We start from the raw sequence: 25770 nt of genomic DNA on the forward strand, positions 1-25770 counted from the left end.
AGAAGTGGTCCTGTTTTGGTCTATTGATGTTCCGAGTTAGAACAAAATCGTCAAACCCTTAAAAACCAGGTGTTCTTTTGTTAATATGTCCTTTTATACATTTGGTCGAAATGTGGCCAAGGTCCTTGTGGCAGAATATCCTTGATTTTTTTTTTTAATTCACGTTTTTTGCCAAAAAAAATTGGGTCTGCTTTTGTCCATTGATGTTCCAAATTTGAATCTTCATAATGAACAGTCCTTCTTAAGGATGATTTGAGAATTTTCCATAGTTCAAACAAAAAATTATGCAAAGGTTCTCCAAGTATCTTTTTGGATATCTCTCACGCATACAAGACCCTCTTCAAGAAATAGTCCTTTATTTTTAACAATATTTTGACCTTCCTCCCTCCCTATCCTAAATGCCTCACGAAAAACACATACAAAAACACTAGACTTATTTTTCGAAATATGTATAATTATTATTATATAAGTTTATTTTATTTTAATCCGAAAAATTATATACAATAGATAAAAGAATTGTAGCTGTGTTTTTTTTCGTTTTTAAATAATTATTTATAGAATTATATGAAGGATATTTATGAAAATCGTTGATAAATACAATTGTGTGTTTTTTTAATATAACTTTAATAAAAGTATAATAATAATTATTTAAACTATAGTTCATAAAAAAGTTAATGAATTGTATAATTGTTTAAAACAAAAAAAAATAGGAAAAAAATTATTTTAACAAAAAAAAAAAGAAAATTAAATAAAGGAAAAAGAAACTAGAATAAAGGGAAAATACACAACGGCAAATAATAGAATTTAATACTTAAAACAAAATATGATCGAATAATTTAGAATGCCAGCTCTGGGTGATTTATGTTTAAGCTATGATTAGGGGCCAAAATGGAAAAGAACCGTTAATTTGCTCCTTTGGCAATTTGGCCTTGTCACAATTTCTCTCCACTCAGAGAATAAATAACCCTTTGTTATGCCAACTAAAAATCTCCTTGCCCTTTTACTTTGCTTTGCTTTGCTACTACCTAAAGATGCCAGATCTATGGGATTTTTCGTTTTTTGTTTTTTTTTTTTTCTAATACATTTTTTTCAATAAATTAAAGGCTTAAGCTCAACAACAAAAAAAGGAAACGGCAAAACATTTGCATAGTTGGTAGGAATTCCTTCTAGGATATAACATTGTCTTCTGCGTCGTTTCTTCTTTTAGGCATTTTGTTGTATAAGATTCTCCCACTGGGCTATTAGACCTTTTGAAGAGGGTGTTTCCTCGGGATCCATTTCACAGAGTTGGGCCAAGGAGACAGCCGGTCGCATACCGCCAGCACCAGAGAATTTTTGTTGTTTATTGAAATCTGGTATTGGGGAAATGCTGAAAGGGGGAAAAAGGAAAGAGAGGTTAATATGGATATGATTTTGCGCTAGATAGCCGATGTATACCTATTTGGACCGCCGTTGTTTGCAGCATCACACATATCGCCTATGGATTTGGCAGCACGCAATTTACCAGGACCGTAGCAATGTTCCACTTCAGAGTCATCGCTGTCAGAATAAGCAAGTCTAAGAAAGAGGGGAAAATGTGAGTTTTTTTTTTTTTTTTTTTTTTTTTTTGATTTGTAGATGAACAAGGATTTTTTAAGGACTTCAGAATTTATTTCTTAACAAGACAAGAGATCTTGTGTATATGTAAGACCTTCAGAGGTATCCTACAGATAGAAGACATTCTTCGACTCTCTATAACAAATTCAAGAAATCCCCCATCGAGAAGATGACTTAAATAAGTTCTTTATAAGTTCTGTAGAGAACTATTGGAGGTATTCTGAAGAGGGAAAGATACCCTGGAAATATTTTAACAAAGAAGACCTCCTGAAAGTATTCTGAAGATAAGAGACTTTCCTGTGCAAGAAGACATATTAGAGATATTCAGAAGAGAGAAAACTTCTTGATGGTATTCCGAAGAAGGATAGACATTCTTGAAATCGTTCATAGAAATAAGATTTTATGGAGATCCTCCGCGGACAGAGTGAGAGAGAGACCCCCTTAAGGCATTCTAATGAGAAAAGCCCTTTCTGAGACATTCCAAAGAGGGAAGACCTCCTAGAGGTATTTTAAAACTACTGAAGGCTTTCTGAAGAAGATACCTCCTGGTGCTACTCTAAAATGATAACATCCCCAAGAGACATTTTTTTGCAAGGAAAAAGAATATTCCGAAGAAGAGGTCTGAGAGGTCCTATAGACTTTCTAAAGAGAAATGTCTCTCGCCAGTAAGAGTTCGAAGAGGGTACTCTATAAACCGCTGACCTCTTAGAAGACATCTTAAATGTGTTGCTAGTCAGATTACAGCTGTTCTATAAAAATTAGAGCTCGAATCGACGTTCATCCAAGAGATATTCTAAAGAAAATGCAGATGGTGTTTACAGAGAAGATCTCGTAGATGTTCTCTATACTCAGTAGAACTTCTAAATGTTTTCTGTGGACAGAAGTCCTGCTTGCGGTGTTTATTAGACAGAAGATTCTTTAAATGCATTCTGCAGTTAGAAAATTTCCCAGAATGCCTTCTAGAACTATTCCCTAGAATAAGGACCTTCAAGACGATTTCCCAGATGGGAGAGCTTCCAGAGTTGTTCTATAGTTAGAAATTATCTAAAACGTCTCTCGAGGATTCCAGGAGATTTTGGAAAGAGGATCTCCAAGAGGCGTTTAAAGGTCTTGTTGAGAGTTTTTCTTAAATGAAGGACTCTCAAGAGGCCTTCTACATACCAAAGACGTCCGAGTTGGTTTCTAAGATCAAAAAGGTCTTCTTAAAGACCACCTTGAGCTATTCTACATAAGTATTTCCAGATGGGTTTAGCAGAAGAATACCTTTGCGAGGTCTATCATATGAAAAATCTATCCTGTAATTAGAAGAAGACCTTCTAGAAGGCATTTTCTGATGGAAAAGCCTCTACGCCCTTCAATTGGTTTTCTAAATGAAGGAGGCTGTTGAAAGCCTTTTTTCAGTTAGGCAACCTTTAAGAGATCTTTAGTTTATAGGCGATCTTCAACCGACAGCAAACAGTTCTTTTGGGAACGAGGGTTCTCCTATAGAAAATTAGGGTTCTATTGACCTGAAAATAATCAAAAATTTTGATGGCATTCAAAATACCTTTAATGGCCTTAATTTTATACAAGACCTTCGGATTGTCTTTAAGAGATGTTTTAGAAGCCTTTTTTAGTTAACTAACCTTCAACAGATCTTCAAATGATTGGTCATCTACAACCGACCACCAAGAGTTCTTTTAGGATCGAGGGTTCTCCTATATAAAATTGAGGTTCTGTTCACCTAAAAATCATCAAAACTTTTGATGGCGTTCAAAAGACCTTCAAATGACCTTAATGTTATACAAGACCTTCCGAATGTCTTCAAGAGATGTTTTAGAAGCCTTTTTTAGTTAACTAATTTTCAACAGATCTTCAAATGATTGGTGATTTACAACCGACCGCCTAGAGTTCTTTTGGGACCGAAGAGTCTCCTGTAGGAAATTGAGGTTTTGTTCACCTGAAAATCATTAAATTTTTAGATGGTGTCCAAAAGACCTTCAAATGGGCTAAATTTTACATAAGACCTTCCGAATCTCTTCCGGTGAAGTTTTATAAGCCCTATTAAGTCAACGAACCTTCAATAGGTCTTCAAATGATAGACGATCCGACCGCCAAGAGTTTTTTTTTTGGGATCGGGGGTTTTCCCATAAAAAATGCGGTTCTATTCACCTGAGAATTATGAAAATTTTAGAAGGCATTTATAAGCCTTTCAAATTGTCATAATTTTATGCAAGACCCTACGAATGTCTTTGGGAGAGCTTTTCATAATCTTGGAAACACCATTAACAGCATTCCAAGATTATGAAAAAATCTCCTGAAGACATTCCAAAGATCTAATGTAAACTTGAGGCCTTTGAAAGGTCTTTTGATGATTTTTAGGTGACCTGTACCTTAAATTTCTATAGGAGAACCCTCGATCCCAAAACCGCAATTTTTGTATACGAGAATCCTCGATCCCAGAAGTACCCTTGGTCTTCTTTCACAAAAGACCTCTAGAAAGCTCCTGTCTGTCCGCTATCCAAGATAATGAAAAAATCTCCTGAAGACATTCCAAAAATCTAATGTAAAATTAAGGCCTTTCAAAGGTCTTTTGATGATTTTTAGGTGAACTGAACCTCAATTTTCTATAGGAGAACCCTCTTTCCAAAGACCGCAATTTTCTATAGGAGAACCCTCGATCCCAGAAGACCTCACAAAAGACCTCTAGAAAGCTCCTGTCTGTCTGCTATCCAAAAATGGTACTCCAACTACTGCATATCACTTTAAAGGGTTCCTAACTTTGAGAACCTATCATCTGCAGAATGCCCCTTCAAAGTCTTCTCTGATCCCCTGCTTTCTTTTTTTTTACTCCATACTCACTCATTCTCAATGGAGTCCAAGAGATCCGGTGTCGACTGACGTATTTTACGGATCTTCTTCAATTCACTTTCTCTGGTCTTCAGATCCTGCAATTCACGTTGAATTTTCACCTCCACCGGCACATAGCCGGGACGTATGGGCCTGCCCTCTGAGTCACGTTCAATCTGGGGTGGAGACAAAATCACACTAGGCACAATTGGACTGCGAAGTGAAAAATCTGGCTGCACGGCTGTGGACGCATTACCCAACAAAGCTGAGGCTGGTGTCATGGGTGTGTTGGGTGGGGTATTCAATGCCGTGGGGGAATTTAAACCCAAAACTGCCACGGCATTGTTGCCGTTTAGGAAGATCTTATTGCTGTTATTGTGGCTGGGACTGTTGAGGGTATTGTTTAGCTGGAGTTTGCCACGTGAGGCAATGAACCGCTGCATCACACCCTTGTGGGCTGGACTCATGGTGAACTGTTGCCGGGGGGCTTTTATAGCACTCAGGAGGGGTGTGGAAACGGTGCGAGTCATCAATTTCTGTTGAGGTGGTTCCGGTGTCAGACCATAGCAATTTGGACCAATGTAACGATGTTCCTTGGCTGGCAAGGTGGCCTCATTGAGTTTCTTGATATTGGCCGACACGCCATTTACCGGACTGGAGGAGGCCGAAATGCCGGAATCTTCAGAGTGATGATCATCCTCTTTAATGCTGTTGACAATCAAGGGTAGCGAGTTATTGGAGTTGTAATCCTCGTTGCTGTTCAGTGAGGTATTGGCCGGTGGCACTGGACTCAGAGACTGCAAGCTGTCGTTGTGATTATCATCGGAGGCTTCGTTGTCATTGTCGGCGTTGGCCATGCCCACCGTGGACACGGATGAAATGAGGCGACGATATTCCTGCTCTCGTCGCTCAACCTCTTGGATTTCCTGTTGGATACGCATTAAGGGATCGATTTTCTGCAGGGAGAAAAAAAGAGAGAAAGGAGAGAGATTTTAGAATCGGAATAATTTTGAGGGAAATCAGAAAAAAAATTTAAATAAAATTTATTAAATTTGTGGGAATTTTTCTTTTTTGCGGTAGATTTACATTCCCCCTCACCTAAGCCACCCTGTTAACGCTGCTAAAACACCTGTAAAACTGTTACTTTAAAGACGGCAATAATTTATTATAAATGTTCCGGGGGTCTGTTGTCTACATGGCTTGTTGTGTGTTTAAAAGTAAAAGTCCATTGTTAAATTTATTTTAATGTTTTGTCCGTCCGCCAGTCCGTCCATCCGTCGTATATGACTAGTCATTCGTTTAGTATTTTGCCAAAAAAAACAGCTTGGGATAGTTAATGGCTGTTGTTGTGGTTTTTGCTTGTGCAACATATTTCGGTTGGGTTTCAACGTCATGGCTAAGATGCAATGGTGCAACTTGTGCGCTAGCAAACGAAGACTACGACATTCACATTCAAATTTTAAGCTCAGCTCAACCCAAAAACAGCCAAATCGCATGTGAACCCAGCAAACCTTAGCCGGCTATTGACTTTTGCCAAAAACTAAACAAACAAAAAAACAACAACAACAACACAAAAAATGCGGTGACGTAGTGGATTTGGAACTTGATTTTCAACACCGCATAAAATTCCAATACCATTCTTTGAAATCAAACAAAGTTTGGAATTCCCTACCAGAGCCACAGCTGCCGGGTCACAAACTATTTACATTGGCATGGTGGTGATTAGTGCGATGGTGTAAACCATTCGTGATTTCCTTTCTAAGTTTGCAGCAGCAACACCACAAATATTTTAAATAAGAGGTAGGTCCTCTCCCTTCCTTCTCCCCTCTCCACTGTGCATATTTTGCAATTGGAGAGAGAGAGAGGGAGACAGCTGTGTGATGGGATTTTTATGCAAAACAAAGTAATTTTCACATTTGAACAAGTAAAAAAGCTGTAAGTTCAGGCGGGCCGAATTTAGAATACCCTCCACCATTTGGAACGAATTTGGCAATTCTAAAAAATGTTTTTTGTCATAGAAGTTATTTTTATTTTAATATAACTTCTGGGGAGAATATCCCAGACAAAAAACAAGGGAACTGATGAGGATTTGTGGCTCTTTCCGAAACCTAGGTATTCCCTGCCTTACCACCTGTTAAACATTACCATTGTTCTCCACTAATAAAAAATCGTTGTTTTTATAACAAGTAAAAAAACATTAAGTTCGGCCGGGCCAAACTTTTAATACCCTCCACCCTAGGGTAAAAGAACATTAGAAGAAATGTGGCAAAAAACATTAAAATACCGAATATCGGGAGGTACCGTTATATAGGGGCTACACCAACACGTGCACCTATAATTACAATGTTTCGCCACACGAACTAGTACCCATTATGACCCACAAATACCAACTTTTACACAAATCAGTGAAAAAATGTGGCATAAATCATCAAAATACCGAATATCGGGAGGTACCGTTATATGGGGACTATACCAGAACGTGGACCGATATATCTCATTTTCAATACCAACCATCCTAGGGACAATACACACACTTGTGCCAAATTTCAAAGGTCTACGTCAAATAATGTGGGCTCTATCGTGATTTCAACAGACAGACAGACAGACAGACGGACAGACAGACAGACATACAGACGGACAGACAGACGGACATCGCTAAATCGTCTTAGAATTTTATGCTGATTATGAATATATATACTTTATGGGGTCTACGACGAATATTTAGAGGTGTTACAAACGGAATGGCAAAGTTAATATACCCTCCTACCCATGGTGGAGGGTATAAAAACAACAATAAAGGGATTAAGCCTGACCATTTTGCAACAACAAAATACAATGGTATTCCGAACAAACAAGCCAAACACTATTCTCAAAAACAATAAATCCGTTAAAATCTTAGAAATACCGAATGTAGCTGTTATATAAGGGTCAATATGACGACATGGACCTGCATAGGGAATTTTTTTCCTAAGCCATTACAATATTCAAATGCGAAACTTAGAAAAAAATCGGTAAAATTTGTAGCTACAGTCATGAAAGTACCGATTATCGGAAGGTATCGGATATACGAAGACGTGGACCTGCACAAACAATTTTCTGTATTACGATTTAGTATTCATTTCGAACTTCAAATGCCAAATTTGAAACAATTCCGGTGAATAGATTCGCTAAAATCATCAAAATACCGAATATCGGTAGGTGCCGTTATATGGGGTCTATACGAAGACGTAGACCTGCAGAGGCAGTTTTCTGTCTCAGGCTGTAGTATACATTACGAACTTCAAATAGCAAATTCGAAACAATTCCGGTGAATAATATCGCTAAAATCATCAAAATGCGGAATATCGGGAGGTACCGTTATATGGGGGCTATACGAAGACGTGGACCAACATGGTTCATTTACGAACATAACCTGCCTACTGGCAAAATATACATGTGTGCAAAATTTTAGCCTTCTATCTCAATTAGTTCGGTTGAGATGTAAAAATTGCAAACTGCTGTCCACTCGTCCGACAGTTGTTAAAATTATTCCAGTGACAGCTCAGTAGCTCGACATCAAGGAAGTGGACGGTAGAAAACAGCAACATCAGCAGAAATGGTTCGAAAAGTAAAGGAGCGACTCGATCGAAACCCGCTTCGCAGTGGCCTTCGTGAGCTGAACATATCGCAATTTTCCATTCGGAAAATATTGAAAGATGATCTCGCGGTAAAGTCATTGAAATTCCCAAAAATGCAAGAACTTACACCGCAACGGAAAGAAAATAGTCTCAAAGGAGCTAAAGAGTTGCCCTGCTTGGCCTAAAGTGGTGAACTGCCGAATTTTGTTTTCTCCGATGACAATGGAGAATTCGTTGTCCAGCAGTTTGTAAACAAACAAAATGATCGTGTTTATTTGTCAAAGAGGTCAGCTGAAAATGTGCACCATCGTTGGGCCACCAGAATTCAAGCGCCGGCCATAGTGATGGTGAGAGCCACCATAACAGCCGATGGTCGCTTTCCGCCCGTATTTATCGACCGTTGCTTCAGAATAAATGCCTAATATTATCGCGAAAATATTCTGGAGGATGTATTAAAGCCTTGGGCACGCAAACAGTTTGGCCGCAGATATTGGACATTCCAACAGGACTCAGCACCATCGCACTGAGCACCCAAGAATGGTTACAAAATGAGATTCCTCGCTTCATTTCCAGCGCACAATGGATACCAAAATCTCCGGATACCAATCCGTTGGACTATTGTGTCTGGAGTATTTTGGAAAGCCGGATTGGTACTAAAAAATACCAAAGTGTCGATCACCTCAAGCAAGCGCTTCGCCGGGAATGGGCCAAAATACCGCAGAGCAACATTCGGGCAGCGTGTGACGGTTTCATTGGCCGTTTGAAGGCCATAATTCGAGCCAAAGGTGACCAATTCGAACAAATATTAACTTATTCTACAATTTCATGCTATTTCCGGACATTTTTTGCTTTCATTCAATAAAATTTAAAAATAAATATAAATGAAAAAATATCTCACCCTGTATTGATGTTTTACTCATGACGCAGAATAAGAGACATCATACATGCCCATGTCATACCCACCTATGGTTAAGGGAAATCTTTATAGGCTAGAAAGTCGTCCTAAACTATCCGGAAAGGAATCTTTCTTTAGAATACTTCTTCAAACGCTAAGTGAAACAACAAAATCCCCATCAAAAAGTTCTCACATTAAGAAATGACCTCGAGGATCATCAGGCTGTGGGATTTAATGAAACCCTTTTATCGTTCCCAGGCCATATTCATGGCCAGCATCTCAGCTATGGATTTCATAATCCATATAAGAGTATTTTTCTTCGAATCTGCATTCACATGCAATGCCAGGCACAGTTAAATTGCAATTATTTTCTTTGGCTAATCTCCGAGTTGTTGCCTCAGTTCGGTTAATGGTGGCCAAATACGTGATGTTCTGGTTAAAATCTATAACTATTTGTTGTTTTCTTTTATTACTTCTTCTTTTCTGTTGCAGCTATCAGAGTAACATGAGCAGCAAGCAGTTCCGTAAGCTATTACATGGTTTAGCAAATATAGAGTAACACAATTTCCAATGGCCATGGGCGTAGAGAGAACTATTTGGGGGGAGGAGGGATGAGAAGACTTTGATTTTGCAATCATTCAAGACTGTAATTTTGCTCCGCAAAGCCTTGCAGCTTCAAACCCAAAAAAAAAAAAATAATAAAAAAATACAAAACAAAATCTAACAACAGAATGGTGCCAGAAAGCGTTTAAGAAATATTGAACGGTTATATCGGAAACATATATTTGAAGCGTGCAGTCAAGCGGCGAGCATAAGAAGAAGATTTTGTCGGCTGTTCTTCTTATTTTGATTTGCATATGGCGAGAATAATTGAAGATGAGTTTGTCGGTCGGCCGGTCTGTCTGTCTGTTGGCCAACATAGCCACCCAACCAACTCCATTGGCCCCACGAAGCACTTGGTCGTGATGGTAATTGTTTTCATGAACATAAAAAACGGAAAGAATTGAAGCACATTACTATTTGAAATGTGGAATAAGTTGAAGAAAAGAAAAACATGTGTTGGAAGTGTTAAGTACCCTATAATGGGTAGAGAGGTTAGCTATCCGGTGTTATATAGCACTACTTGGCATATTGTAAATTCTCAAGGGTTTTTTTCCGCTTATCCATAGATACTAGTCTCTGAAGCCTGGCTATAAATGCTAGATCAGTGCACTCCGAAGGATTCCTGTCAGGTTGTCTATGGAGACCTCCGTCAATTCGGTTTTAGAAACTAACATCACTTCGTACAAAAAACTGTCTATAAAGCCTCACTCTTAAGCAGCTCATCCAAAAAGACTTCATCCTTGAATTACCTCTTTAGTAGCTTGCCGATGAAGACCTCTGAATCAGTAGGTTGTCTGCAAAATCTCTCTCTTCAGCATCAGCTATAATTATTATTTTTTATTAACCTAGGGAAGACCTATAGAAAATCTTCGAATATATGACCTCTAAAAAGTCCTCCTTTTCCGTCTAGTTACTTTAAAGAAGTTCTATCTCCAGAAGACCACTTGAAGGACCCTTTGCTAAAACAAAGACCTGCAAAAGGTCTTAAAAAAACTTGAATATTTTGTAAACCTCTCGAATATCTGCTTCCTAGGGCATGCCTCAATTTGTGAAAGCTACAGATGAAAAATTTCATAAATTTAGACGACCAGCAAAAAATAAAAAGTTCCGTCACGAAATCTTCTATTTTTACAGTTACGGTAATTGACCTCTAGAAGCTCTTCTGTCTAAAGAAGACCCTTGGAAAGTCTCCCAACTCTGGGGAGCTCCAAAAAGTACCTATCCTGTAAAAGGTCGTTTCAATGGTCGGGATCTACCTTGGGAGATTTTTTACTGCTGTCTTACCTACTGAAGCTCGATTGGCTTATGGTAGCCTTTCTATCTAAAGAGGGCCCCTGGGAAATATCCTAACTCTGGGGACCTCTAAAACGTATTTTCCTATTAAAGATCCCGTTTTAGATATTGGATCAATGCGGAAGGTGGGGGTCCACCTTTTAAGATTTCCTACTGGCTCGTTACCTCCAGAAACCTTTCTGTCTAAAAAGGTCCCTGGGAAATCTCTTGGCTCTGAGGCCTCCAAAAAAGTATTTATTCTGTAAAAGATCCTTTCAATGGTATTTGGATATTGGCGATATGCAAAAGGTCAGGATCTACCTTTTGAGATTTCGTACTGCTCGTTATCTACAGAAGACCTATTGACCTCTAGAAGATCTTCTGTCTAAAGAAGGCAACTGGAAAATCTTCCAGCTCGGGGGGACGCCCAAAACGTGTTTATCCTGTAAAAGGTCGTTTCAATGGCGTTTTAGATAATGGCGATTTCCAAAAGGTCGGAAGGTTTCCTGCTTATAAAACTAATATCGAGAGTCTTGTCTCTGTGGAAACCCTTGAAACTCAGGAATGCTCATCTAGAAGCTCATCAACTGCCCTTTGGAGATTTCCTATCCACATTGAAAGCCATTGAGGACTTTAAGGACTTTGAGCATCTACCCAATGGACTTGTAAGGGACGTCTATTTTAAGAATAACTCTAGGGATTATTTCTCACTGTAAATACCCTCTCCCTCAACCTCCCACCCCCTTTGGAATACTTTCTGATGGTATCAGATCAGAATAGGTTATATCCGGAGAGATCAATATGTTATATCCTAAGAGATCAATAGGTTATATCCTGAGAGATCAATAGGTTATATCCTGAGAGATCAATAGATGATATCCCGAGAGAGGATTTTCTATCCAGAGTCATTTTAAGAGCTTCCTTTTCTATGAAAGACCCTTAGATTATCTGAGGACCTCTTGAGGATATTAATTCTACCGACATTCTTTTGGAAGACTTTTACCAATAAAACCCATTTTTTTTTTAATTACCATCTTCAGTATTCTTTTAAGGATCTCCAATTGCTTAGTAGACCTTTGAAATGACTCATTTAATACAGTAGACCTTCTGAATGCCTTTCGACCCTTAGAACTCATTTTATGGATTTTATTTCTATAGAAAACCACAAGTCTTCCATTGTATAAAATATCTCCAAAGGCATTTGATCTGCAGAGTATCTCTTAAAAATCGCAGACGTTTTATATGTCTTTCGTCCCTTAGAAGTCATTTTAAGAGATTATTTTCTAAAAGAGTCCTGGAAAGTCTTCTACTTGATAAAATACCTTCAAAGATCTTTTATCTGCGGGAGATCTCTAAAAATTACTGCTTTTAAACATGATCTTCTTCTTGTTTAAGAGAAACCCTGAAAGATCCTTTCGTCCCTTAGAAGTTATTTTTAAGAGCTTTTTTCCTAAATGAGTCTTGGAAAGTCTTCCACTGTATAAATTACCTGAAAAGATCTTTTATCTGCAGAGCATCTCTTAAAAATCGTCTATTTCTTTTCAGCAGACGTTTTATATATCCTCCCTCCCTTAAAAGTCATTTTAAGAGATTATTTTCTAAAAGAGTCCTGGAAAGTATTCCACTGTATAAAATACCTCCAAAGATCTTTTATCTGCGAGAGATCTCTAAAAATAGCTGCTTTAAAAAATGATCTCCTTCTTGTTAAAGATAAACCCTGAAAGATCCTTTCGTCCCTTTGAAGTTATTTTTAAGAGCTTTTTTTCTAAAGGAGTTTTGAGTTTATTTTCTATGGAAACCCTCAAAAGTCCACTGTATAAATTACCTCAAAAGATCTTTCATCTGCATAGTTTCTCTTACAAATCGTCTATTTCCTTTCAGCAGACGTTTTATATGTGTTTCGTCCCTTAGAAGTCATTTTAAGAGCTTTTTTTCTAAAGGAGTCTTGGAAACTCTTCCACGTTATAAAGTACCTCCAAAGATCTTTAATCTGCAGAACATCTCTTAAAAATCCTATTTCCTTCTGTTCCTTAGAAGTCATTCTAAGGGGTTTTTTCTAAAGAAACCCACAAAACCACTGCATAAATTACCTCAAAAGATCTTTTATCTGCAGAGCATCTCTTAAAAATGGCCAATTTCCTTTCAGCAGACGTTTTATATGTGTTTCGTCCCTTAGAAGTCATTTTAAGAGCTTTTTTTCTAAAGGAGTCTTGGAAACTCTTCCACGTTATAAAGTACCTCCAAAGATCTTTAATCTGCAGAACATCTCTTAAAAATCCTATTTCCTTCTGTTCCTTAGAAGTCATTCTAAGGGGTTTTTTCTAAAGAAACCCACAAAACCACTGCATAAATTACCTCAAAAGATCTTTTATCTGCAGAGCATCTCTTAAAAATGGCCAATTTCCTTTCAGCAGACGTTTTATATGTCTTTCGTCCCTTAAAAGTCATTTTAGGAGATTCTTATCTAAAGGAGTCTTTGACTGGATTAAATACCTCTAAAGATCTTTTATCTCCAGGGGGTCTCTTTAAAATCGTCTATTTCCTTACAGGTAATTTTAAGAGCTTCTTTTCTAACTTTGGAGGTATTTTATACAGTGGAAGGCTATAGAGGGTTTAGCTTCCTCTGTATAAAATACCTCCAAAGATCTGATATTTCCGGGAGATCTGTAAAAATTCTTCCCTTCCCTTAAAAATGACCCCTATATTACCCTTCATATTAAAAAAAACTGTCCTTCTTTTTAAAGAGAAACCCTAGAAGATCCTATGTAGAATCAGGTTTTATTATACTTTTATAATAGAAGGACTTCTATCATAGAAGTATGATAAGCCCTCAAAAAAATTATTTCCAGTTTTAGAAGAAGTTAGAAGGACTTTAAGAGGCCTTCTGTCATAGAAATATGATAAACCCCCAAGAAAATAATATTCAGTTTTAGAAAATGTTATTGATTCTTCCATGGCCACTTCTATGGAAATAAGTTATCTGTAGCATAATTCTCTAGTCTCCGTTAAACACAAAAATTAACCAATTTTTCTTTTCAGGCATATTGTTTTGAGGGTATTTTTATTATTTAGCCGTGATTTGCAAATTTCTGGGCTGATGAGAAACTACAACAACAGCAACAAAACAGAAGCAACAAAAGATTTCTTTTTTATTTTTTCTTCAAACCCAAGTTTTCGGGTCAGTGAGTACAGATTACGGTAACAATAGAAGTTTGGAGAAGAAAAAAAAAAGAAGGCAGAAGGAAAAAATATGCCATGCCAAGAAATTTAATGAATTAATGATCTTCAAATGAAAATCATTAAGGTGAATTAACACATTATGGCGAATTGGGGCCTAAGCTATTTTCGAAAGTAAATTTCCGCCAAACACATAAATTACAGTGGCACATGGAAGATATTCTTGAAAGGAAAAAAACAAATACACCAAAAAAAAAAAAAACAAAAAATAAACGGCAATTTTCCGCTTGCTTTTGCAGCCTTAAAACTGTGTCAATCAGATGCGTTTTACGTTTTGCGGCTGTGGCTTAGTCTTGGTGTTTTGGTGATAATTTCCGATATCTGAAACAATTCGCCACACCAAACGCCAAAGGGGTGACATAATAGCCAAGTATTTGTTTCATTCATCCATTCATTCATACAAAATGTGTGTTAAAGTGCAACAATATCAAATTAACATTACAAAAAAACAAACTCCAATCTCCTCCCTTCTCTCCCCTTGCCTACATTTAATTATGGCAAAACATTCATTGTTTGGTTACTAAACAGCGGTGGCTGGCTGGCCATCTATGCGTAAACCGCAATAACCTCAAAGCTTCAATGTATTGACATGTGGTTGTTGTTGTTGTTTTTTTTTTAAGCAGCCATGTTTTGTACCCCGATCCCGACCAGACAATTGATGTTGAATTGTTATTGTAGATCATCAGCAACAACAACGACAACAGCAGCAGCATAACATCTAGGCAAATAAACAAAAACCCAAAACACATTTTATTTGAATTTTTAATGGCCTACGTGTTGAAAATTGTTAATTAGAAGTTATCAAATAATAAAAATAAAAGCATTCAACAAAAAAAAAGAGGTGCCAAAAGAAATAGATTTCATAATTCTAAGCTTTAATTAGGGCAGCAGTTTTTTTTGGCATAAAGTAAAATATTTAAAAAAAATAATAATAATAAAAAACCCTTGGGTCTTAAGTGTCTAGCTTCAAAACTTGCCAGTGGTACAATGAAGTTTTTTTCTAAAAATTGAGTTCCCTAACTATTTTCCCTTAAAATTGCAAATGATGCTCTAAAACGAAAGACTTAAGACACAAACATTAATGAAAATAGGAGAGAGAGCGAGAGAGAGACACAAACGTCTCAAAGTGAACCTTTGGGGATGTTTGTGTCTTAAGTCTTTTGTACCAAGCAATTAAAAAGTACTAAAGAGGCCTTCCGTGGATTGCAGATTTTAAAAGATTTATTATAGCCCGGAGACCCTTCTATGAACCCCAATATATGAGGGCCCTCAAAACCTCTTCTTGTGCTCATCTTTACTCAACACACGAAACCTCTCAGGGAAACAATTGGCAAAATGTCTCACGTGTAGCTCAAAAACTAAAGACTTAAGACACAAACCTTGATGTAAAGAAAAGAGAGAGCGAGAGACTGATATTCTCTCTGACCACGTTTTTGCCTTAAGTCTTTTGTAACAAGCAAATGCAATTTCCTAAATAGGTCTTCTATGATTTACAGATTTTTTTAAAGATTTCCAATAGCTAGGATAGCTTTTGAAGGATTTCTGGCTATAAATGATCTATTAAGCTCTACTTGGGCTCATCTCATCATAAAACCTCGTCTATATAAAACCCAGTTTTAATTTTTTTTTATTTCCACATCAAGTGAAAGAAGTCTCATTAAAATATCTCATCGCTTCCCCAAATGTGTGCCTTGAGTCTTTTTTTTTTTCAAATTATTTTCAAACAATCTAATTAGGATCTCGTTAAAAAACGTTGGTATATAAGTCTGAGAGAAAAAAAAAACTGAGAGATTATCCCCTCTCGCTCGCAACACCAAGTTTTTAAAACAAGTCTTTTTATACCCTTAGTCATATGGCTTGAGAGGGTATATATCATTTGATACGGCCAAAACGTGACTCATCGAAGTAACAGTTTTAGACCCTGGATCTCCTTGGACCAGATCCGTTTCAGGACATTTGGATTCGACCTAGCGATGTCCGTCCGTACATCTGACTGGCTGGCTGGTGCGCACAATAGCTCTCCACGGATGTATCCGATTTGGTTCAAACTTGGTACATCGTAATATTATTATCAAACTTAAATCGATTTCGGAGATGGGCAGTATCGGTCCACTCCTTCTGGTACCTCCACCTCAAAAGATGAAAATGAAATTTTGAAATTTTGAATAATATAACTCTTATAAAATGGGATGCAAGAGTCAGATTGTCTTCAAATTTCACACATCGCAATATTTTTACTAACCCAAGGTCTGGTATATATATAGAATATATAGGTCCACTACTTCTGGTACCTCCACTTCAAAAGATAGGAATTTAAAAAAAAAAAACATATTTTATTGCACAGAAAGAGAAAGGATAATCCGATTTGGCTCCAACTTTGCAAATACTAATATTTACATCAGTACTACGCCAGGTGCGAAAATTAACAATATCGGTCCGCTCCATCAAGTACCTCCACCGCAAAGGGTCAACACTTTGAATAATTACAACTCTTATAAAATGTGATGCAAGAGTCAGATTGTCTTCAAATTTCACACATCGCAATATTCTTATTAACCCAATGTCTGGTGTGAAGATGGAATATATCGGTCTACTCCTTCTGGTATCTCCTCCACAAAGGGTCAACATGTTGAAGCTCATAAAACGCGAACATAACATTCCGATTCCATTCAGACTTGGTACATCTCAATATTTCCATCAACACAAGGTCTTTTATGAAGATAGTAGAGATCGGACCATTCCTTCTGGCACCTCCCCCACAAAGGTTCAAAGTTTTGAATAACCAAAACGATTATAAAATCCGACATAAGCATCCGGTTCTCTTCATGCTTCACACATCCCATTATTTCTACTAACACAAGATCTGCTGTGAAGATGGAATATATAGGTCCATTACTTCCGGTACCTCTCCCACAAAGGGTCAAAATTTACAATAGCCATGAAGCTCATAAAACACGAAATTAACATTCGATTTCATTCAGACTTGGTATATCTCAATATTTCAATAAACACAATATCTTTTATAAAGATCGCAGAGATCGGACCATTCCTTCTGGTACCTCTCCCACAAAGGGTCAAATTTTTGAATAGCCAAAAGGATTATAAAATCCGAAATAAGCTTCCGGTTCTCTTCATATTTCACACATCCCATTATTTCCAATAATCCAACGACTGGTGTGAAGATGGAATATATAGGTCCATTCATTCTGGTACCTCCCCCACAAAAGGGTCAACATTTTGGATATGCATTAAGCTCATAAAACACAAAATTAACATTCGATTCAATTCAAACTTGGCAAATCTTAATATTTCTTCCAGCACAAGATATGTTATAAAGATGGTATAGATCGGACCATTTCTTCTGGTAGCTCCCCCACATAGGGTTCAAGATTTTGAAAAAGAAAACGCTCAAAGAAAGTTAAATAAGCATTCAACTCTCTTCGAATTTTAAACATACAAACCATTCTGTCTACACAAGCTCTGTTGTGAAGATGATATATATCTGCGAAGCCCTTCTGGTATCTTACCCACAAATGGGTCACAATTTTCAATACTTCTACCTGTCATAACTTGTGAAACAAGTCAAAGATTCTTTACAACTTGATATATCTAAATATTTGGGACCGATGCGAATTGGACAATATTGGCCCATTCTATCGGAACCTACACCATACAAGTCAAAATATATTTAAATATTCTAACATAGGCTGAGGGTATACATCTGCCGGCTCATCCGACTGATACTTTTTGACTTGTTTTAAACCTTTCAATTTCCAAATCAAGCAAAAGAAGTCGCACTAAAATATTCTCAAAAGACTTTAGTCTATAATAAGCCATTTTAAGATCAACTTTTGTAGAAAAAATGCAGAGCTCTCCACAATTTCTCTAAAGAAAGACTTAAGCCACAAACAAATGGCGAGAAAATAAATAAACTCATATCTTGACTGAGAGAGGGAGACAAAATTGAGTGTTTATCTCATCTCTTCCTCAAATGTATGATTTGAGTCTTTTTCCAACTCATTTTCAAGCAATCATCCTAATTAGATTGCTTGGAAATGATTTGGAAACAGACTCAAAGCACAAATTTTGGGGGAGAGATGAGATAAACTCTCAAATTTTTCTCTCTCTCAGTCCAGATAAGAGTAGTTTTCTCTTCTCACGCTATGTTTGTGGCTTAAGTCTTTTTTCAGAGATTATATGGATAACAACGAGCTTTACATTTTTTCTGTAAGAAGAGGAGCCTCAAAAAACGCCAGTCTATAAAAGGCTTTCGCATACCCTCTTTTCCTAGAAAACATATTGAACTTGTCCTTATCTAAGAAATTTCTAAAAAAGGCTACATAATATGAGAAAGAGATTTATCCACCTTAAAAGGGTGGATAAATCTTTTATCCCCATTCTCTCCCACTGGGAGAAAATTTGAGGGATCATCTCATGTCTCCCCCCAACAGGTTTGTGGCTTAAGTCTTTTTATTTTCACATCACCTTTAAGAAATCTATTCAAATCAAAATTAAAAAAAAAAACTAATGTGGAAAAATAAAAAAACTTTTATGCATCTAAAGAGAGATTTTTGAGAAAAAAAAAAACTGAGAGATTATCACCCTCCCTCCCAACACCAAGTCTTTAGTTCAAGTCTTTTTTTATTTTCAAATCAAAACTGCCAGCAATCTAATTAAGTTATTAATAAAAAAAGAGACTAATAATCATTATGATAATCATGAGTGATGATCAGCTCATTCATGAGCAATGGTTTTTTTATGCATTATCATGCCTTATTATCCAACAAAGGGTTTCCACACATCTTTTGTGCTTTCCGAACCAACCACTGAAGCCATCTGTAACACATTTTCTCCTACCATAAAACAAACAAACAGCTGGGGTTTGTGAAATTCCGAAAAAAAAGGTTTCAAAATAAGCTTTTAACGCCCACCCAAGTGTTGCTTGGTGTGGTTGAAGGATTTTTTATGCGGGCCAGCAGCTAGCAGCAAAACCAGAAACAATACCAGTCATCACGTGCGGATGATGAAATCGAGCTACACGAAAAACGGGTTCTACACATGGCAACAAATTGCCAGCCAAAAAAAAAAAAAAACAAGACAAGACAAGGTTCTCAAAGGAACATTACTTCGAATGGGTCTTACAATGACACACATATATCCCCCTGGTATGCCAATATTATTGTTGATGTTCTTCATTCTGGGCAAAAAAATAAATATGTAAAACACCCAAAAAAATCGGAACAAGGGAAATTCAATACCCGCATTTGTTGGGCTACAAAACAAAAATACGAAAAAATAAAACAAAAACATGAGCCATGTATCATTTTGTTGCTGTTGTTGTTTTCTTGTTCTTTGCCATTACTTTAATCACCTCAAACATTCCAGCCAGAGAACGGTAGTGAAAAAAAAACTGTGGCCAGGGGAACCCATCATATTGTATGGCATATGGCTATGTATGTGTGTGTGTGAGTTAGCATAGGTTTACATGCAGATAATGTTACATGGGAATAACAAATTGAAAACATAATGACAGCCAACATGCCAAACGGCACGAGAGAAGAAACAACAAAAAAAAACAAAAAAGAAATAATGGGACACCAATTTGGGATTCCCAAGACAAAAGATAGTAAAATAGTGGAGTTTTCAAAGGAAAGCGGACCCAGGTTCTGAAATTTAATTCTATAGGTATCCTATAAAACACCTATTTTCAAGGTTCTCCTAACGAATAACACAAGCCTTGGCAAGGCGGATATTCCTATAGAAAGCACAAGCCTTGGCAAGGCTCTATTCCTATAGAATAGCAGAGAGCCTTGGCAAGGCTCTATTCCTATAGAATAGCAGAGAGCCTTGGCAAGGCTCTATTCCTATAGAATAACACAAGCATTGGCAAGGCTCTATTCCCATAGAATAGCACAAGCCTTGGCAAGGCTCTATTCCTAAGAATAGCACAAGCCTTGGCAAGGCAAGGCTATTCCTATAGAATAGAATAGCAAAAGTGCAGGGTTATTTAGTTGTCGCTCTTGCCTTTTATTGCTTACTTTGTACTTCTCTTGGCCATAATTCCGATAATGGGCCACAGAGTGTTTTATTGTGACTCACGTAGATTTATTTATTATTAATAATTGACGTCTGACGTTTATGAGTTTAGTTTATTGATAAGATAAGGCTTCAGATAAGAAAGGAAAATTGATTTTTTTCGACTTTTTTTTTTTTGATTTTTTTTTTTAATTTTCTGCCTGCCCTGGCATTAATTTATTAAGGTCATGTCAAAGTTGAGAAAAAAATCACTAAGCTTTGTTTGTTTTTCCCCAAAAATTTCTGGGAGTAGGGGAAAATGGAAAATCACTTTAAAGGTTTCCGCTGACTAACTTCTGTTATCTCTTAAATTACTTAAATTTCTCCGCCAAAACAAATATAGCTGTTAATTGGATGGGGGGAGGTAATGATGACCAACAGCTTGTTTGGCCACCATTAACCATTGAAAGCTAAACGCACCTACTTTGATTGCCGGCTAGGTGAAGGTTGTTGCCTCCGCCGTTAGGTCATCTCAACCATTAGCGTTAGGAAATTGAGGTTTATTTGTTTGTTTAGCAACCACTTTTCAAAAAAAAGTGAAATAGAAAATTGTGTCAACATTGCGGTTTAAATGGTTTTTTTTTTTTTTGAAAATATTTGGGATGAGCCTTGGGAGTCTCGTGTAATTGGCCAAAATTGGTAGCTGAGTTTGAAATAAATTATTTAGCAAAAATTCCAAGTAGAGCGAATTCCAAGCTGCTACCAAATAGACAGTCTCCACTGAAACGACGAACAGAGTAATGATCTCCATTAAACATAATTAATGAGACAGCATCATAATTATGGTAACAATCATGATGCAGATATTCTCTCTCTACTCCCCCTCCTCTTCCCCCTACCAAATGACATCAGATATAGAGAAAAAAAACAGATTCTAGTTGCGTGATCTTTGTATTAATATGGCAAATTCTCGGTCTCACACAACTTCATTATCACCATGATTATGATCAGCAGTAAATTCTAGAGACAGGGGCGTAGCTGGGCAAGTTTTGAGAGAAGAGGCAAAAAGACTCTGGGTAGTGGAGCTTTTCAAAATTGCGAAAATATCTATTTGTTCTTCAGAATCCTGATAGGGACTGATGTCCCTCCCCCTCATAGATTCTCTTCCACGCCCCTGATTTAAATCTAAACACAAAATCTGTAATTCTATCCAAAGTCAAATGCTCTTTTCTAGATACATAGATCCAACCGCCAGATATGAAAACTAAGGCAAGCAATGGAAAGAGGAGTGGAAAAAGAAAACTGAAAAAAAGAAAAAAACACAGCAGCATTGTTTTTTGTAGCTGCCATGAAAAACTGGCTACAAACAGACACACATAAATTCGTTCGAAGCGTAGTTTGGACTTGTACCTTACATAAAAAGCTGTTGTAGTTTATTAACCTCTCATGGGATTTAAAAATAGGGTGGTGGGGGATGTTATGAGGCTGTTATCTCGTTTGATGGAGGAAAATCATTTCGGAATTAGATATTCTATAGGGAACATTTTTCCAAGGGTCTGCTATGTTACAAAAGTCGCCTTGCCTTGCCAAGGCTGTCTGCTATTCTATAGGAATAGCCTTGCTTGCCAAAGCGTCTGCTATTCTGCCGCGTTGCCAAGGCTTGTGCTATTCTATAGGAATAGCCTAGCCTTGCCAAAGCTTGTGCTATTCTATAGGAACAGCCTTGCTAAGGCGTCATATCCTCGACTTTACCAACTGCCGATAACATTTTTATTTGCTTTTTTTCTTAAAAAAAAACTCCAAGTGGAAGCAATCCATAAAAGAACGTGAGAGAATCCCGCTTCTCTCACAACAAACAAACAAAGCTGAGATCTTCAGATCTCCAGCGGAATGTGAGTAGCACATTTTCCCACATTTGTCAATTTAAAACAAAGAGACTTAATTTTAACTAATCCCATAAAAATGAACAACATGACTTAAATCTAATCAAGATGTTTATCTTAAGAAGCCGCTTTTGGTTCTTGAAGAACAGAGACTCACACTCCTCCCCTCCCCCAAAATGGGGTAAACAAACAAATCGTTTGTCTGAGACAAGACGAAAAAAAATGCGGAAGATTTGTTGGCATCGCTGTTCGGTGTGTGTGTGAATGAATGTGGCTGGCCAAAGTGGGGAGTTTATGGCTGTGGTAAAACGACTAAATTTAATAGGCTGCTCCTACCTCCCCCCCCCCTTCTCCTCTTCGCTATGATTACATTTTCAAACTGTTTGTTGAGTGTGCAATGTGCTCTGTCTCTGCCATTCATCCTCATGGCCATGAACGAACGCCGCTTATGGCAGGCGAATGCATTCATGGCTCGCATTTTATTGGCCATTCAACATCTCGAAACATGGCGAATGGTGCAAGTCGGCTTGTGGTGGGTGAATGACAAGAAAATTAAGTCTTTTTTTCCCTCATTAATGGAAAACTAATGAATTGAGGCAGAAAAGCGTTTTGGCCAAACAATTCGAAATATTAAAATATGTATTGTTGCCTTGGGTGTTGGAATGGAGGAGCTGGGTTCATCTAACTTTGAGGGTAATCATTGAAGAGCATATTTTAAATATTTGAAACGAAGAAGGAAATGCGAATTTGCAATGGAAATTGTTAATTGGTGGTGGGAATTGTTAAACAATTAATTGGGAAATATGACCTTGGAATGGGTATTAGAGGGTGAAAAATTGACTTTAATGAGGTTAATTTCTCGTTTTATGAGCTTCATAAATATTCAAAATTCCAGAACCTTTGTGTGGGGAGATACAAGAACGAGTGGGCCGATATATACCACCTTCACAGCAGATCTTGTGTTAATAGAAGTAAAGGGATGTGTGAAAAATGAAGAGAGCCGGATGCGTATTTTTGATTTTATGGCCGGTTTGGTTAATCAAAACTTTAACCCTTTGTGGGGGAGGAACCAGAAGAAATGGTCCGATCTCTTCCATTTTTATAACAGATCTTGTGTTGATAGAAATATTGAGATGTGCCATGTCTGAATGGAATCGGATGATAATTTCGTGTTTTATGAGTTTCTTGGATATTCAAAATTTTAACCCTTGGTGGGGGAGGTACCAAAAGGAGTAGACCGACATATTCCATCTTCACACCAGACCTTGGGTATATAAAAATATAGCGATGTGTGAAATTTGAAGACTATCGGACACTTACATCACAGATTTATAAGAGTTATAATTATTCAAAATATTGACCCTTTGTGAGGGAGGTACTTGATGGAGTGGACCGATATTGTCCATTTTCCCACCGGACCTAGCAATGACGCAAATATTAGGATTTGCAAAGTTGGAGCAAAATCGGATTAAATTTTCTCATTCTGTGCAGGAAATATATTTGTTTGAAAATTTCGACCTTTTGTGGGGGAGGTACCAGAAGGAGTGGACCGATATATTCCATCTTCACACCAGACCTTGGGTTAATAGAAATATTGCGATGTGTGAAATTTGAAGACTATCGGACACTTACATCACAGATTTATAAGAGCTATAATTATTCAGAATTTTGAACCTTTGTGGGAGAGGTACTTGATGGCGTGGACCAAGATTGTCCATTTTCGCACCTGACGTAGTACTGATGGAAATATTAGGATTTGCAAAGTTGGAGCAAAATCGTATTACATTTTCTCATTCTGTGGAGGTCATATATTTTTTGAAAATTTCGAACTTTTGTGGGGGAGGTACCAGAACGAGTGGGCCGATATATTCCATCTTCACACCAGACCTTGGGTTAATAAAAATATTGCGATGTGTGAAATTTGAAGACAATCAGACACTTACATCACAGAATTATAAGAGTTATAATTATTCAGAATTTGGACCCTTTGTGGGGAAGGTACTGGATGGATTGAACCAATATTGTCCATTTTCGCACCTGGCGTAGTACTGATGCAAATATTAGGATATGCAAAGTTGGAGAAAAGTCGGAGTACATTTTCTCATTCTGTGCAGGAAATATATTTTTTTGAAAATTTCGAACTTTTGTGGGGGAGGTACCGATATAGTCCATCTTCACACCAGACCCTGGGTTAATAAAAATATTGCGATTTGTGTAATTTTAAGAATATTGGACACTTACATCACAGATTTATAAGAGTTATAATTATTTAAAATTTTGACCCTTTGGGTAGGAGGTACCAGAAGAAGTGAACCAATATTGTCCATTTTCGCACCGGACCTGGCACTGATGGAAATATTAGGATTTGCAAAGTTGGAGCAAAATCGAATGATTCCTTCTCTTTCTATGCAGTAAAATATTTTCTTTGAAAATTTCGACCATTTGTGGGGGAGGTACCAGAAGAAGTAGACCGATATTGCCCATCTCCAAACTCTATCTAATTTTGATAATAATATTACGATGGACCAAGTTTGGAGCAAGTCGGATACTCCCTTCGAGAGTTATCGTGCATACCAACCAGGCAGACATTCGAACGGATATCGACAGATTTACTCCAAATGTCTTGAAACGGATTTTGTCCAAAGAGACCTAGTGTCTACAATCGTTATTTCCATGAGACACGTTTTGGCCGTTTTAAATGATATATACCCTCTCTAGCCATATGGCTGAGGGTATAGCAACAGAGGGTCAATAGGACACGAGAAAAGTATATTTTTCGAATGGAAAAATATTTTACCTACCTCGGATGTGGCTTATCCCCTTGAATAATATTTTATATTTTTTTCTAAAGGTGTTTTATGTGTCGAGACCAAAAATTCCCAAAAATGTTACTCATTTTAGCTCTCCACTCCCCATAAGTCAATCTCCCACTCCCCTCAAAAACATTCCCTTGAAAACTTTCAACCAGCCCCGTAGTGTTTACCCAATTGGTTTTTCGTGTTTTTTTATTTGTTGTTGCTGTTCTTTTATTTTTTTCCAATTTGTTTACCCTCTTGAGGAGAAGTGCTAGAATTTAATTTAGCTATTTACTTTTCTCCAAAAAAAAAACAATAACAACAAAATCGGCATTGGTGTGTTGTTTGTTTTCATTACTGCTGTGCTCTAGGTTCTTTCTGTTTTTGACTCATTTTCAATACCAAAAAAAAAACCAACAACAAATACAACAAGTAAGGCACCGAACCGTTGAAAACTCATTAAAACAACAGTTGCTTTAATAACTTTTGCTCATTACCGGCAACATTTCTGAAATATTTCCCTAATTATTTTTTTTTATGATAAAGCTTTGAGAGTATCTTTTTTTTGGCATGGAAGGCAAGAGGATCGGGATAAAAAAAAAAAAAAAAAAAAAAGAACAAAAAAATTATATTGGAAATTTTGCATCTACAAACCCAATGTAAAAATTAAACCCAGGCCAGGCAAGCGTAGGAATCCTTTATTAAAAGTAATTTTCTCCAGACTCACAATTAGGGTCATTATAGTCTAGGCCGTTTTAGGGCATTTGCAGTCGATTTAGCAATGTCCGTCTGTCTGTCTGGCTGGCTGGTGCGCACGATAACTCTCGTAGGCAGTATAAGATTTGGTCCAAATTTGGTATATCGTAATGTTATTATCAAACTTAGTTCGGAAATGGGTAATGTCGTTCTACTTCTTCTGGTACCTCCCCCACATAAGGTCGAAATTTTTAAAGAAAAAAAGTATATTTTACTCTACCGAAAGAGAAACTATAATCCGATGTTGCTCTAACTTTGCAAATCCTAATATT

The 25770-nt window shown here is 37.2% G+C and overlaps 1 protein-coding gene across 1 annotated transcript in view; it reads right to left on the reverse strand.

Annotated features, from left to right (window-relative positions):
* Nucleotides 1-729: 729 nt before the first annotated feature.
* Nucleotides 730-25770, reverse strand: part of LOC101888465 (uncharacterized) — a 71687-nt gene continuing 46646 nt past the window's right edge. The window contains exons 2-4 of the mRNA XM_059122358.1: nucleotides 4438-5381; nucleotides 1438-1557; nucleotides 730-1369 (exon numbers count right to left, since the gene is read on the reverse strand). Of these exons, the coding sequence (XP_058978341.1) occupies nucleotides 1204-1369; nucleotides 1438-1557; nucleotides 4438-5381 (1230 nt within the window). The 3' untranslated portion in view covers nucleotides 730-1203. The remainder of the gene's footprint in view (nucleotides 1370-1437; nucleotides 1558-4437; nucleotides 5382-25770) is intronic.

This window comes from Musca domestica, unplaced genomic scaffold (assembly GCF_030504385.1).
Source record: "Musca domestica strain aabys unplaced genomic scaffold, Musca_domestica.polishedcontigs.V.1.1 20, whole genome shotgun sequence".
In the NCBI taxonomy this organism is placed as follows: Eukaryota; Metazoa; Arthropoda; class Insecta; order Diptera; family Muscidae; genus Musca; species Musca domestica.